Source organism: Bufo gargarizans, chromosome 3 (genome assembly GCF_014858855.1).
Source record: "Bufo gargarizans isolate SCDJY-AF-19 chromosome 3, ASM1485885v1, whole genome shotgun sequence".
Classification (NCBI taxonomy): Eukaryota; Metazoa; Chordata; class Amphibia; order Anura; family Bufonidae; genus Bufo; species Bufo gargarizans.
Window position 1 is genome coordinate 490924165 of NC_058082.1, and position 15595 is coordinate 490939759.

The following is a 15595-nucleotide window of genomic DNA, read 5'->3' on the forward strand; positions in this document are numbered from 1 at the left end:
TGCCAGGCACCCATACAACTACCAACATCAAGGGCACCTCAAATTACCATCAGGCAGGAGGGTGCACCCTCCTCCACTGTGATGCATCCTATAGTCAGAGCCACTGCCATTCTCATCCTCCACTCCTGAAGTGTTCGCTGGACTTTCTACTACCTGTCCAGGCTCAACACAACGGACATACGAAGAAAGGCCTACTGAGCCATTCTCTGCCTGAGATATGTTGCTGCTGATGTGTTGCTGCTAATTTCCGAAAGTGCAGAGCAGCAGAGAAGCGGGCCAGCCTTATTAATTTAGCTATGCATGTAATACAAAGAGTTTATTCAAGGGCCATCTCCATATCAATCCAACATGCGTGTCATGGGTACTGTTAGGCCATCTACCATTTGTGGTTTCGTATCAATGCCCTTGACTGTTCTCTCTTCCAACACTGTAAGTCTTGGATGGACTTTCTAGAACCACATCCTACCTGGAGCCCAACAGTTAAAGATCAACATAAACTCTCCAACGCGTTTGGTTCCCCCATTAGTCCCCACGTGAAGAAGATAGCGTCCAATTGGAGCGTCATTCGGCGTGTGAATGTTCACAGTAATGGTAGCTGATCCATTTCCACTTCTTTGTGCTGACCAACTGTTGTCTGATGCCCTTGAGGAATCTGAGAAACTGTACTCCAGGAGGGATTTACCTGCTATAGCAAACATAAATGATTATTCTTATATTTCTTCATCCTAAATGATAAAATGTGCCTGTAAAACTGGTAGGTTTATACATCTTAACACCATAAGCATACTACAACCATGTCCAATAAGTATTTGATTTTTGTGTTTTTCTTTAAATAAAAAAGGGGCCAACATTCTGTACTTACATACCCCAGCAGAGCAGGGGCCTATTTTGACTTTTGCTTTAGGTCTGCTACTGTTACAGTATAAGTATGCTGCTGTTGTTTTAAAGCTCTTTTTAGTGACAACTGTTTAGTGACCGGATTTTTATAAATTAACTATATCACTGTGTAAATTGGAGCACTACAAGAGAAAAACAGATCTCCAGCCCTAGAACGAAATACTGATATGTGTTTCCTTAACTTTTCTTTAGGCTCAACATTTCCTAAAATGTGTGGTACAAGAAAAAAAAAGATTTCATGATATTCTGTCCTAAGATGTCTATGCTATATTTGATTATCTATGGTCACCTAATGGTTGTGAATGTGAATTGCAGCACGTGAAGGGTTTTCCTAGCATGTTGCAATATTGTATTAAATTTCATGAAAAATTGGAGTCCCTAAACAAATACAACTAAAGGTAAGGGTGGACACATCTGTGTCAGGACTTTTTTAGGCTTTATTTATCATACTGCATTATGACCAGACTGGACAACTTCAGGGCAATTGTTTATGATTGCAGTTTACTCATTTTGGGTTAAAAATATTTTTTTCAATTGGTCTTTATAAAAAAAAAAATGTTCGGCTAATTTTGAAATACAAGGTTTAAAAAGTGTGTTTGCAAAGTATCACTTCTCAGTTTTATCAGCTGACGGCTCCTGTGAATCCTTTTCTTTAATTTCTTGACCTCATAAACACTCATTACAGCTAAACAATTATGAAACTGATAGGAATATTGCTTAAATTAGTGTTTATGAGGTGAAGAGATCAGTGATGAGGCTTCACATGAGCCTTCAGCTGACTAGACTGAGAAGTAATACTCTGAAAACATACTGATTGTAGCTCAGAAATAGCTGAACAATTTTAATAAAGACCAATTGAAAAAATGCTTTTTATCCCAAAATGAGTAAAATGTAATCATTAAAAAAAAAATGTCTCAAAAGTGAGGGTTTTGCAATGCTACAATATATCATCATTATCAGATCGGTGGGGGTCTAACTCTTGCCACCCCTACTGATAATCTGCTTGAAGAGGTATTACTGCTCTAGCAAGCGCTGTTCCTCTTCAAAATTATAAGTGAGTAAAATAAATATATAAAATAAAAATTACCCGGGTGTCATCTTTGTTGCAGAGGTGGCGCAGTCTAATTACAGCTTCCTCTATAATTCAAGTGAATGGGATGAGCAATTGCAATTACATTGCAGCGTCGCAGGTAATTTTGAAGATGAGGCAGCACTTGCTACAGCACCACTAGCTCTTCAAACAGCTTATACAGGGGCGCAGACTGTGCCTCGGGTGCAGAGGCTGGGGGGGCACACCCACCAACAATTTGTTTCTATAGTGAAGCCGGGATCAGTTTGCTCCCTGTTACACCCTACTGATGAGCTCTCCCGCATAGCCGCACATTGTGCTGCAGGCTGTGTGGGTGGAGCGCTAAAAGCCCGGAATTAGCCTCCTGCACAGCCAGCAGCGTGATCTGTGTATGGGAGCCCATCATGCTGCTCGATGTGACGATCAGGTAAGCAGGCAAATATATATACATTTTTTTCATGGAGCTGGAGAGGGCACTAGGGGGGCACAGGGAGGACATAACCACTGTGAAGAGGCACAAAAGTGGGCATAACTACTGTAAAGGGGGCACAACGGTGGGCATAACTACTGTAAGGGGGCACAAAGGTGGGCATAACTACAGTGAGGGACCACAAGGAGGACATAACTATTGTGAATGGGCACAAAAGTGGGAATAATTACTGTGAGGGGGCACAAAGGTGGGCATAACTACTGTGAAGGGGCCACACGGTAGGCATAATTACTATGAAGGGGCCACAAGTTGGGCATAACTACTGTTAGGGGGCACAAAAGAGGGCATAACTACTGTGAAGGGGACAAAAGGTGTGCATAACTATTGTAAGGGGGCACAAAAGTGAGCATAACTACTGTGAAGGGGCAAAAAAGTGGGCATAACTACTGTGAGGGTGCACAAAGGTGAACATAGATACCGTGAAGGGGCACAAAAGTGGGCATAACTATTGTGAGGGGGCACAAAAGTGAGCATAACTACTGTGAAGGGGCACAAAAGTGGGCATAACTTCTGTGAGGGTGCACAAAGGTGGACATAGCTACTGTGAAGGGGCACACAGGGAACAGAACATAGGCAGTAGTACTGTGAGGGGCACAATGTGGATATTACTACTGTAAGGGGCACAATGTGGGCATTAATACGGTGTGGTAGCACTAAAAGGAAAACAATGCTCTAGATTACACTGGTATACATTGAGATGGCTCTGTCTTCCAGGGCAGCACAGCGTCCCCTGCTGGGGTTTTCAGAGTGGCAGTCACCATCCCTCCCTATGTGATTATTGTTTTTTATCTATCACCAAAAGGATTTTGTTCTGGATCCGGCAGACATCACGCCGACACGCCAGCAACTCCCTTGATGAGAGAGGACCAGCTGGTCTTTAGTTTATTGCAAGGAGTATCGGTAAGCGTGCCGCTTTACTTTACTTTCCTCTTTATGTATTTGAGTGGCATGTGTTCAGGAGGGGGGGGGGGACAATATCCTAAATCCTTGCCCCTGGTGCAGGAAAGCCTAGCTACATCTCCGGCTTATCGGTGGGGGTAACAGGGGTTGGACCACAACTAATTTGATATTAATTACTTATCCTGAGTATAGGTCATCAATATTGTAGCACTGCACAACCCCTTTACGGTAAATTTGCCAATTACTGAATAGGGTGGTGATTCTAGCAATGCTTGGAAAGTTATATGTTTACCTCCTGATGAAGTGACCAGAGAAACTGTGAACTGCAGTCTATCTTGCTCATTTACAGGTCCACTAAAGGTCAGTGTAATGCGGAAATCTTGACCCCTGCGTACAACCAGGTCATCGCCTATGTAGGCACCGCAGTTGTGAGCTTCTTTATTCTCTTTCAGATGAAAGTCATGGTTGGTAAGTTGCAGAGCTGAAAGACAATTTATGATGTTACATGCACAATATGTTTCAGGAACGTTCAGTGTATCGATAATCAGGAAAGCCCATGACACAATGACTTTTCACTATGTCTCCTGTATCAAGGTTGAGTCTATCTTCTATGAACATGTATGGAATTTTAGTCAAACTCACAAAATCTCTGACTCAGCATTGCACATTATTAATAGGTGTGTACCAAAGTGGGATGTTTCATGGGTCAGTACCAATTATATTGTATTAATGTCTGTGAATATGGAAAAGTCACCGCGAGCTCATATGATCTCTTGGGGAACTGGTGTAGCTAGAGTAGAACAACCACAGAAAGGCCTGTGAAGCGTTTAGTCACTTCTGTAAAAGCTGTCTCCCCTGCTGTACCTCAACAAGAACTGGACGGAGGGTGCTGTGCCTCACTGGTGGAGACCACCTCACTTTGAGAAGAACTGGAAATGGAAGATCCAAAGATCGGGAAACTGTCTATACAAATACTGCTTGTTTCCCATAGCAAGCAATCACAGGACAGCTGTAAAGGGCTTCTGTCCGCAGAAACATGGGCATCAATCTGGCTGACATTAGCAATGTGCTAAAGTGAGATGAACATAACTATCTTAGTACCATCTCGCTATGTGTCTCCGTTATTGAGAAAAAATAACTTTTATTATATTCGAATGAGCCTCTAGGAGCAAGGGGGTGTTGCTCCTGCTCCTAGAGGCTCCGTTCTCCCACCTCTGGCCACACTCTGCTAGACTTGATTGACATGGCCGGACAGAGTTCACGTCACGTCATGAAGAAAGGATGCTCACTAGCTAAGAAATACCTTACTGCGCCTGCGCATGATACTTCAAAGTACACTCTCTCCTCTTCAGTGATGCTGCATCGCTCATCTTCCGGGTGTACTGTGATGTATCCTTTCTTCACTACACCTGCGCCTCATACTAAACAGCTGAAGATTTAACCTGAACTCTGGGCCAGGCAGAATTGTGGGAACACTGCCTGTGTAGTTGGTATTTCATCTGGCATTTGTGATAGAAGTCATCACTTGCAGATATCTTCAAAAGATAACAGTGTCCATTAGGAAGGACAGCAAAAGCAAAAATCTCTTTTTTGATTTTTAGTTTGTGATTTTCCAATAATCACAAAGGCAACTATAAAAAATATACCTTATTTTTTTAAAGCAACCAGGATTTTTTTTGCCTGTTTCTCACTAACTTTTCTTTGAGGCAACTACCTTACATCTGATTCATGTTCTGTGATTTAGTTGCTTAGGCCACTTTCACACAGTGTTTTGTCAGTGTTTGATCAGTAGTTTTCATCAGTGATTGTGAGCCAAAATCAGAAGTGGTGCCAGTGGCATAAATTTTTGAATGGGCTACCCTCCCCCAGCAACTTCTTTGCAATTCCCAACTCCTGTGCAACACCCACTCCTAAGGCTAGTCAAGATTGAGCTGTCAGACGAGAGCTGGCAGCTGCTCCGTCCGTTTCCTATAGTGTCACTGTATATGCTGTAGGAAGCAGCTTTTAGAGCGCCAACTCTCATAAACCATATATTTTTACCTGTGAGGGAAGTTCAGGAACCAGATACCCCTCTCCTGCAACAATAACTGCTAAAGACAGCCTCAAGTGAAGCGGAGTGATCAGTGAGTTACAGCTTTACAGACACTGCTGCAAGGTGAGGGATAACAGCTCACACACCATCACCTACCCAACAACCGCTAGGCCATTATCAACTAAGTGCAGAATTGCCGCCATCTAAACAGCTGCCATACTTCCTCATCTGTTGCCAGAGACTGCACTTTGTGTTTATTGCTGCTGTCACAGGCCACACGTTACGTTTTGCACTAAGTAAAGAGCGACTATTATATGTTTACTCCTGGCCTGATTCTTTGATCTACCACTTCACTGAATTGACTCCAGGGAGCGACGGCCCGAGGGAACACACTGTAACACAACGCTAGCATCCCTCACAGCAAGGCCTGGAAATGCTGCATTCTGTGATAGTAACATAGTAACATAGTACATAAGGCCGAAAAAAGACATTTGTACTCCTCTGGACCTTCTGCCATTTTGTGTTTGCACAGAGTTCTCTCTTCAAACATTGGAGCATGAAGGCTCCCATTTGCACTAAATTGGAAGTGGTGGAGCGCCCTGGCTCCTGATCATTGCCCGGGAGAATGTCGTCCTTGGTCTTCTCCCTCCAGCCACGGACAACACCAGTGATCCCCAAAAAGTCCCCCTCAGCCTGCTCCTTTTGCTCATCCTCCTCCCTCCAGCCACCATCCTCCTCTGACTCCTCTTCATACTCATGCTGACCTGTCTCAGATGGAGTAGCCCTCCCTGGGAATTCATTCAGCATTGCAACTTCCTCATCTTCCAGCTCCTGCTCCTCAATGGCTTGATCAATGACACGACGCACAATACAAATGCATTATAATATACTCTCTATGTTAGAAAGTATATTATAAGTATATCACACCCCTCAGTATATCACACCTATCGATAGCACACTTATACCAGTCCTTAAAAGGACTTTTGTGGCCCTATTAGCTAGTGTTTGGTATCACTAACAGTCTGTCCCTGCTCCACACAGCAACCTCTCCCTACACTGGCAAAACACAGAATGTAAAATGGTTGCCAGATCGGGTTCTGTTATAGGGTGCGGAGTGTGTCCATGTGCTGAAACATCTCAATTGGATGTCCTGTCCCACCTGATTGATGTGTCATGGCGCAATGCAAAAGAATATGGCGCATGCGAACATTGCCATATGTTCGCATGTTTGGTGAATCGCAAACTAGCAAAATTCGCAAAAAGTCAGCCGGGGGAACCGCAAGGCCATCTCTAATGCACATATCTTGTACTCTCCTCCTCGTAGGAGACAGGCTAAGCTGATATATATGGGTCTGTTTGGATTCTGTCCTCTGCAGTGTGGAAAGAGAGCACCATATGTGAGTGCTTCTGTCTTGTTCTAGTAATCGTGGCTATCTCAGCGCTAGGACCCCCACTGACCAAAACGTTGTCTCAGTGACCCTTTAACAGGTGAGATTCAGAGTCCTCACTAGACTTCTGCCACCCGTGGGAGGAATAATTCAAGATGGATTATACTTTGTGAACATAATTGGGAAGGTATTTTGATGTAGTGTTCCTACTGAGCTGTTTTATAGATGGCTTTAGAACATATTAGGAATTGGATTCAGGATTACGTTATTTTTGGATGAACTTGTAAAACTCAGGCATAGACACTCACAGGTCACATAATGAAAGTTCTGGATTGTCATGTTCCATATATTCTAGCTATGTAGGTCAGGCTACTTGAGCATCACTTACAGCTTTGTTTTCTTAATCAAGAGAGGTTCATTTTCTTGCAACATGTCTATGAAACACAATCTGCTTCTCTATTATATTTGCTGCCTTTAATTATCATGATTAAACACAAGCTAGTAAAAGCAAAAAGGAATAAAAACATAAGGCTTGAAATATAAGGTGTGCCACAAGGCCATATACGTACATTAATAAGCTTTAATTGCACTATTTAGTTGATTTATTTTGAGTGATGTTTTTCTATTATAGATTTGTGCTATTGGGGTTAGCTAGAAAAGCAAAAAAGTAGAAAGTGGAGAATTGCAGAGGTAGGGTTTTTTACACTTGTAAATAAATGTTAGAATAGTAGAAACTGGGACTTTTTCTGTATCAGCTGCATAGCAGCCCTGTCCACAGGATACACTTTGGCCTCCTTAAATGCTTGTTTAGCTAAAGGCTCTATCTCCAATCTTCTCCATTAACATGCACACTCAACTCAGCTGAGCGTGCATGTGTCCTGAATGAGAAGAGAAAGCCACTGCTAGACACATCTGGAATAACTTATCTAACCAAGGACAAAAATATTGAACAGTTGAAATCCAACTGCCTGATTCTTATCTCCAGGATCTTCCTTCGGGGGAGAGTCAGGAGGCCGCCATATGAAATGGATGTTCGATCACTACCACTGAAATTGCTGTGTTCTGCTGCCAGTTATCTAAGGATACGAACACACAATCCTGATGCAGTTTTGGAAGCCAAAACCAGGAGTGAATAAATAAAAAAAAGACCAGAATTTGTATCTGTCCTTTATACTCCTTTTATGATCCACTGCTGATTTTGCCTTCCAAAACTGCATCCAGAAACCTGACCATTTGGCCCTAAAGTGTATGGTCAGCTATACTCCACGAGCTTTGATTATAATATCATGAATGAAGATGTAGTACAACTCCTACAGACATATTCAGCATAACTCACATTTTAGATACTGGAGATCCCAAACACAATGGCCTAAGAAAAGGACCTTTCAAATAGTTTGCTTAGGCTCTGTTCACATCTGCATCATGGTGTATATGGGAATCCATAGCACTGAGCCAGATCCATTGTATGATGGGTCAACTGGTTTCAATCTAGGTTTATATTTTTTTGCATCAAGAATAATGCTGTAAGCTGCATTATTTTCCCAGAAACCTTGGAAACCTTAAAAAAAAAAAACAAAAAAAAAACAAAAGGCAGCATGGAAGAATGCTGTGTGAAATTTGCATTGATGAATAGGTTGAGTGCATGGGGGTTTGGGGGCTCTAAGTACTCACACATCTGTATGGCCAACCTGCAGCTCTCCAGCTGTTGTAAAACTACAACTCCTACCATGCCCTGCTGTAGGCTGATAGCTGTAGACTGTCCGGGCATGATGGGAGTTGTAGTTTTGCAACAGCTGGAGGGCCTGAGGTTGGCCATCCCTGGTATATGAAAAGAAAATAGTTTTTGTGGATTCCCCTTTAAGTTTAATTTTAACTCTACATTTCAACTCTACATACAACGGCTACATTTCTCCAGCTGTGGAAACTTGTTGAAACTCCATTTTCTCTTTCTTGGTGTTTTTTTGAACTGTAAAAATGGCCATGAAAATCTGCCATTTTTAAATGAATTTTATGATGATGCTTCATGAGAAAACATCTGAAAAAATGTCATTCAAAGGGAGCAAATGATGCTAGAAAAAGGATAGAAAACTGTGTTTGTAGGGCATGTTACAATTTCCTATTGGCCATCATGTAATATGGCCGCAGCATTTCTTTTTTTGTTAAAAAAAGGCATAAAAAATGTTTTTTTTAAAAGACCACACTTGGCCATCTTCATATCACTTTTATTTTACTGTCTAATTTTCACACTATTAATATCTTCATTAATAAAGAAGATTTAGATTTTCACTTAGACTCTATATCTAGTTAGGAAATCTAAAATTAGCTATTCATTATTTAAAAAGAAATGCGTATTTTTCTTTTTAGAATATTCTGGATTTGTCAAATTCCAAGAAATACTGACTAATAAAGTAAACAGCATTAGTATGGTGTCTATTGATTTATTTATTTATTGATTTGATGCTACCGTAAATTAATTACAGAGTATATAATAAACCGCATTTGTTTTACAGAAGGAATAAGAGCTTAATTATATTTACCCTTCAGTATGACGAATGGGTATTATCAGCAGGAAAAAACACTGATAATTATAATGGAGATGGTTAAAAAAATATCAATGTGTGACTTAAGGAAAACGAAAGTAAAATGCACTTGAACAGTAGCATTCCCATAGTGACATTTCCATAAATTATAATTAAGGTGAAAAAAAATAAAAAATGCACCCTGGACCTTGATCAGTCTAGAAAATTTCTGTAGAAAGTTATTTACAGATGTTGTCCTGTGTAAGAGACCTATTTTCACAGCACTTATCCAGGCTACAGATATTGATGACATCTTCCAATTTGGTCATCAATATCAGATCGGTGGGAATCTAACACCCAGCACCTCCACTAAACAGCTGTTTTAAGCTGTCACATTGCTGGAGTTTATACAATGTACAAGGCAGAAGCATAAGGCTTCATACACTGTCTAGTTTGTGGTATCGGCTTACTGAATCTCGGCTTCTGTTCACTTAAATGAGAGCTCAGCTGCAGTACCCTGGCATGGCCACTACACAGTGTATGGAGCTGTCTACCTCCAGCTCCGTACACTGTAGCATATAGAAAATAGAAACAGCACTACCGCTGGCACTATTGTTTCACCTCTTTTGGCATCACAGAAAGGAGCAATATCCCGTATTACAGGCCTTCTGATGTTTGCATATGGTGCTCAGCTTCCCAAGCAAAAAGAGTCCATAGAAATGTGCAACATAGATCAGAAATGAGAGGCGGACTGACCAACATCTTCTAAAACCTTCTCCTTTATTGTATCCATGATAAAACATGCGGTAGATGGCGGGGAATGAGGGCGGAAGGCTTACAACATGCACAGGTAAGCGGTGGCTGCTGTTTTGCGCTTCCAAGCTTCCTCAGGCCACTATGTCATGACTCATTGCATCACTCTTCTTATGCCTCGATCCAGGGCAGCCTGAAACAGCTGATCAGTGGGCGTATTGGGTGCCAGATCCTCACCAAACTGATATTAATGACTAAATGACCGATCTGGAGTATAGATCATCATTATCTGTAGCCCATAGAACTTGTTACATATACCTGCATATTGCTTATGGCAATAAACTGAAGATCGTTCTGCTTGGATGTATGGGCCTATAACCCAGGATAAGAGCACCACCTCCTTTCAGAATGCTGGCTGATTATATCTGCAATTTTTCCTGTGGTGGCACTTGCAGGGCAATTGAGCATTTTCTGCCAGGTTTCTCCATGGATCACCGCTAGAGATGGCCTTGCAGTTCGCCCGGCAGTTGGTTCGCGGTGAACTTTGCTCGTTTGCGATTCGCCGAACATGCGAACATATGGCGATACTCGCACCCACCATATTCTTTTACATTGTGAAGAACTTTGACCCATGACACATCCATCAGGTGGTCCAGGATAGCCAATTGAAAAGTTTCAGCACATGGACATACCCCCTACCTTATAAATAAACCTGATCTGGCCGCCATTTTTTATTCAGTCTTTTGTCAGTGTAGGGAGAGGTTGCTGTGTGGAGGAGGTATAGGCTGTTAGGGACACCAAACTCTAGCTAATAGGGCCACAAAAGTCGTTTTAAGGACTGGTTTGATATGTGTGCAGTACAGAGGGGTGTAATACACTTATAATATACTTTCTAACATAGAAAGCATATTATAGTGGATTTGTATTGTGCAGCAGTGGTGAGAGGTTCTGCAGCGATACCGCAGCTACACAGAGTGACAAATGCAATTAGAAAAAATAATTATAACTGGTGTGATATACCAGTTGCCCCCCCAAAAAAACTTATAGAAGCAGGGGTGTTATATACCAATAATATACTTTCTATATAGTGCATTTGGGTACAGCAGCATTTGTTTGCTGTATTGCTGCGTTCCCTCTGCTGCACACAGTGACAAACGGTATTGGAAAAAATAATTATAACTGCTGTGCGCATGCACGTATGCAAAGATTATATTGCCGATATTTCGCATTGAAAAAATTATAAATGGAGATCGCAAATTGGAATAATACATCTGGCATGTCACCGTCCATGTTATGGGACTATTTGTGCACTTCTAGTAATTATTTCTTGTCGGCAAATATGAGCTGAAGGTGTTTCAGTTTCGCCAGCCATTAAAATGAATAGGACCCGCCGCGAACTTGTGGTTCGCGAACATTTGATCACGTTCGGGCAATCGCGTTCTCAAACCATCCCAGGAAGATGTTCGTCCATCACTAATCACTGCTGATCATTTGGATCCGAGCAGTGGGACATCCACTGATCAGTTTATTGTCAGAGACCCCTTCTAACAAGATCCAGCAACTTACTTAAAAAGTGTTATAGTTTACACAGGCAAATAAATTGCATGTAACAAGCACCAGTCAACGATATACCGTAGCAAGTCAGTCAATGCTCATTTACTTGCACTAATGTGACAACAATCATGGACGATGAAGTGATCATCCATTTTCCCCTCTGTAATATCTTTTCAGAGACAGGCAGATGCCTATTTACATGCAGGAATATGCTGCCCATGAAAAGAGCAAATTTTTTTTTCATTGTGAATTCCCTGGGCATTAGAGATGAGCAAATCGATTCTAAACTAATTGAATTTGACCTGAATTTTCAAAAAGTTCAAGTCAAATCTGATTTTTTGGGGGTGAATTTTGGAATTTCTCAAAATGGTGGCATTTTTCAATTCAGAAGACAGGCAATGTGTGTTACCAGTACATTGAAGGGCTTAAAATAAGTTGCCTACAGTCCTAGAAGACCTCATAACCTTTCAGGTCAATTGTAGCCCTTTAGGTTCGAGTCCAATTTATTCGGACCAAAAACAACTTGCCTGACTGATTTAAACCAAGCTGAATCAAATTGACTGATCACTCCTGGGCATGTTTACACTGATTGTGAATGATTATTCTGGCGATTATTGCCCCATGTAAATGGGCCTTTAGTTAAATGGGCCTAGATCTGTAGATTTGATTGCTTAGGGCCCATTTAAATGAACTATTATATGACAACCATTTAAATATATAGACCAGTTTTGACAGAGCGAGAGCTTCTCTTTGTGAATAGCCCTCCACTCTGGACTAAAAGAAGGAAGAAACCTCAAATGGGGGAACCAATCCCGCTATGACTTCCATATGCCCTTATAGAACATAAAAAATGGGTTATCCAGCCATGTTGCCAGGAAGTGTAACGTATACAGTTCAATCTGGGGGCCAGCATGGTGTATAGCATGATCAGATTGATATATAGGTTTGTGTAAAAAGATTCTGTATATCATTAAAGTCCCTGCTTTTTCTATGCTTAAGAGTCCAGTGGGCAGCCCTTCTGCCCAATGGAAGTACTAAGGAGTGCCCAATGGACTCCTAAGCATCGAAAGAGCAGGGATTTAAATGAATGAAATACACATTTTTTTCCTAGAAAACTACATATCTGCTCAGCTCCTCCTTCTCTACAATATATTGCCCACAGATCACACACTATATTCAACCTGACAGGTTGCCTTTAATATCTATGAACACCTTCAGGATAACTTTTTATGATTTCATATTGCTCATTTTGGGCTAAAAATCATATATTTCAATTGGCCCTCATTATAAATGTTCAGATGCTTTCCAATAAACTCATTAAACTGATTAGAATATGGCTTAAATGAGGTCAGGAGATCAGACATAAGGCTTCACATGAGCCGTTAGCTGACGGGAGAGATGAAGTGATACTCAAACAGAGTGATTTTTAACCCCTGTAACTGAAAAACAGCTGACATTTTTTCTGAAAACCAGCTGGAAAAAAAAGTTTTTAGCCCACAATTAGTAAAATGCAATCATAAAAACTTGCCCTGAAGGTGTTCATAGTCTTTGCCAATAGCTAATATTCTAAGTTGCTTTCAAAGAGACGTGAAGACATGAAAAAAGCAACATAGTACTCTGACCCAACATTATTACAAAGATAATTTTGGATTCTTCCAGTATTTTCCATTTACACAAAGAACACATCAAGCATCTTCCCTGTAGTCATCCACTATAAACCCCTATCTGGTATAGTAAATTCACACCTCTGGATTCTCAGCCAGTCTCCCAAAATGATTCCTTTTTCCATTAAAAACCCTCTGGCATACCTGACATGTTGTCTGTGTCCTGGGATCCCGGGTATGTGACTGTGACTCGAGCACGCACAGCTAACATATATAGGAATGCAGCCGCTCCTAACATTTTAATTGCTATAATTTTTAATGAGCTGGGTGGATCCTGTATTTTATTGACTTCTTACTATTATTCAAAGCGTCTACTTACTGATGACTTGTGACGGTTGTTTCTGTATACCAGATTGCAATGTACAGTTGCAGCAGAGCCGAGACTGTCATAACTCATGTTATTAATGTAAATTATGAGGGATTTCCTCTAGGACATGTACAGAGGAAGTGATTACATTTAGAGAAGAGCGAATCGAACCCCATAAAGTGGAATTCGATCTGAATTTCAGGATAAATTCGATTCGCATAGAAACTGAATTTCCTCGTGCTTCGGGTCAGCGAATTGATTTAACCTGAAATAGTATAAAAAACTAAAAAAACTCAAACTTACCACCTCCATTTGCTCGCGACGGACCTTCAGCCTCCATCTTGCTTGAAGATCTTAGCCGAAATACAGCGCGGCGCGAGATTACATCATCACGCCGACTGGCGTGATGACATCATATTTCACCACGCCAGCCAGTGTGATGATGTAATCTCACGCCGCACAGGATTTTGGACAAGATCTTTAAGCAAGATGGTGGCAGCCGGCCCATCGCAAGCAAATGGAGGTGGTTAGTTTGATTAAATATTTTTTTTCATTACAAATTTTACACTCAGATGCCGCAATCATGGCATCTGAGGGGTACAATGACGGGGGCGGTGCTATCGCAGCTCCCTGCACTCACTACTCACAAAAAAATGCACTTCGTGACAAAGTAAGGCTACTTTCACACTAGCGTTGTTTGAATCAGGCGTTCAATTCCGTCAATGGAACTGCCCGCCAGATCCGGAAAAACTTGTGAAAACTGATTACATTTGAATCCTGATCAGGATTTTGATCACAATGAAAAAACGTATTGGAAAAAAAGGATCCGCCATTTATGTACTTTTTTTTTCACATTTTTCGGGTTTAACATGCAAAAGCCGGATCCGTTTTGACGGAACACACGGCGTTAATACAAGTTAATGGGAAAAAGGCCGGTATTCAGTCAAAGTGTTCCGGATTTTTGGACGGAGGTAAAAATACAACATGCTACGGTTTTCTGAAAAGCCTGATCAGTCAAAAAGACTGAACTGAAGACATCCTGATGCATCCTGAACGGATTACTCTCCATTCAGAATGCATTAGGATAAAACTGATCAGTTCTTTTCCCGATTTGAGCCCCGAGGACGGAAAAACGCTGGTGTGAAAGTAGCCTCATTCGTCACGAAGCAAATTTTTTGGTGAAATTCGGCGAATCAGCCAAATCGATCTTTTAAGAAATTCGCTCATCTCTAGTTACATTGTAATGGTACCTGCCCACAGTACAGATTTGCATGCAAGAAATCCACAACAAAACTGCATACAAAATGCACATAAATATACGCTATGTATCACGGTTTTTGTGCATTTTGTTATGTGCTTTTTGTTATGGATATTGGTGCGGATTTTCTGTTTATTGTAAGCAATCCTATTGAAATATATGGGGGAAACCGCTATATATTGTAAAACCACTAGACAAAATCTACACTAGAGGTCAATTCCAGCAATAGTATGAGAGGATGAACGAGCAAGTGGATTGTTTTTCTTTAATTACCCACAAGTCACAAAAGATGCTGAAAATGGTCCCCGTTCACGTCTCTACATCTTTTTGGCACGTTGGATTATGTTGGCTGATACTTGCAGCTCTTTAGCAGTGATTCTGCGGATGGTGTTTGTGATGTTTTCCTTAAGTTCATCCAGAGGATGTGGATTCCTAGCGGACACTTTCTGCTTCAAATTTCCCCACAGATAAAAATCACATGTGGACAAGTCTAGGGAACGAGGTGGCGGTAACCCCTTTCTCACAGTTCACTCCTCCGTAACCAATTCATGAACCTGTGCCTGTGAGTTCCGCGAGGTGCGGCATGTTGCCCAATCTTCTTGGGATAGGCAAGACATTTATATTTCTGATGTTAGTTGGTTGTAAAATTGTTCAAAAATGTCCAGGTAAATTGCTGTATTCTCAGTTGATTTGAAGAAAATTGGGCCTACTATTCGTGTTCCTGACACTGAGCACCAAATGCCAATTTTCTGTTCGGGAAGTGG

The 15595-nt window shown here is 41.3% G+C and overlaps 1 protein-coding gene across 4 annotated transcripts in view; it reads right to left on the reverse strand.

The window, feature by feature from the left end:
• The window catches only part of LOC122930431 (protein-glutamine gamma-glutamyltransferase E-like), a 51667-nt gene extending 38179 nt beyond the window's left edge, over positions 1 to 13488 (reverse strand). For 2 of the 4 annotated variants that reach the window (XM_044283838.1, XM_044283836.1), the window contains exons 1-3: positions 13411 to 13488; positions 3649 to 3837; positions 467 to 682 (exon numbers count right to left, since the gene is read on the reverse strand). In XM_044283838.1, coding sequence (XP_044139773.1) covers positions 467 to 682; positions 3649 to 3837; positions 13411 to 13477 — 472 coding nt within the window. In that variant the 5' untranslated portion in view covers positions 13478 to 13488. Of the gene's footprint in view, positions 1 to 466; positions 686 to 3648; positions 3838 to 13410 lie in introns of all 4 variants that reach the window. The other 2 variants (XM_044283837.1, XM_044283835.1) reach the window with 1 other exon arrangement.
• Positions 13489 to 15595: the final 2107 nt, after the last annotated feature.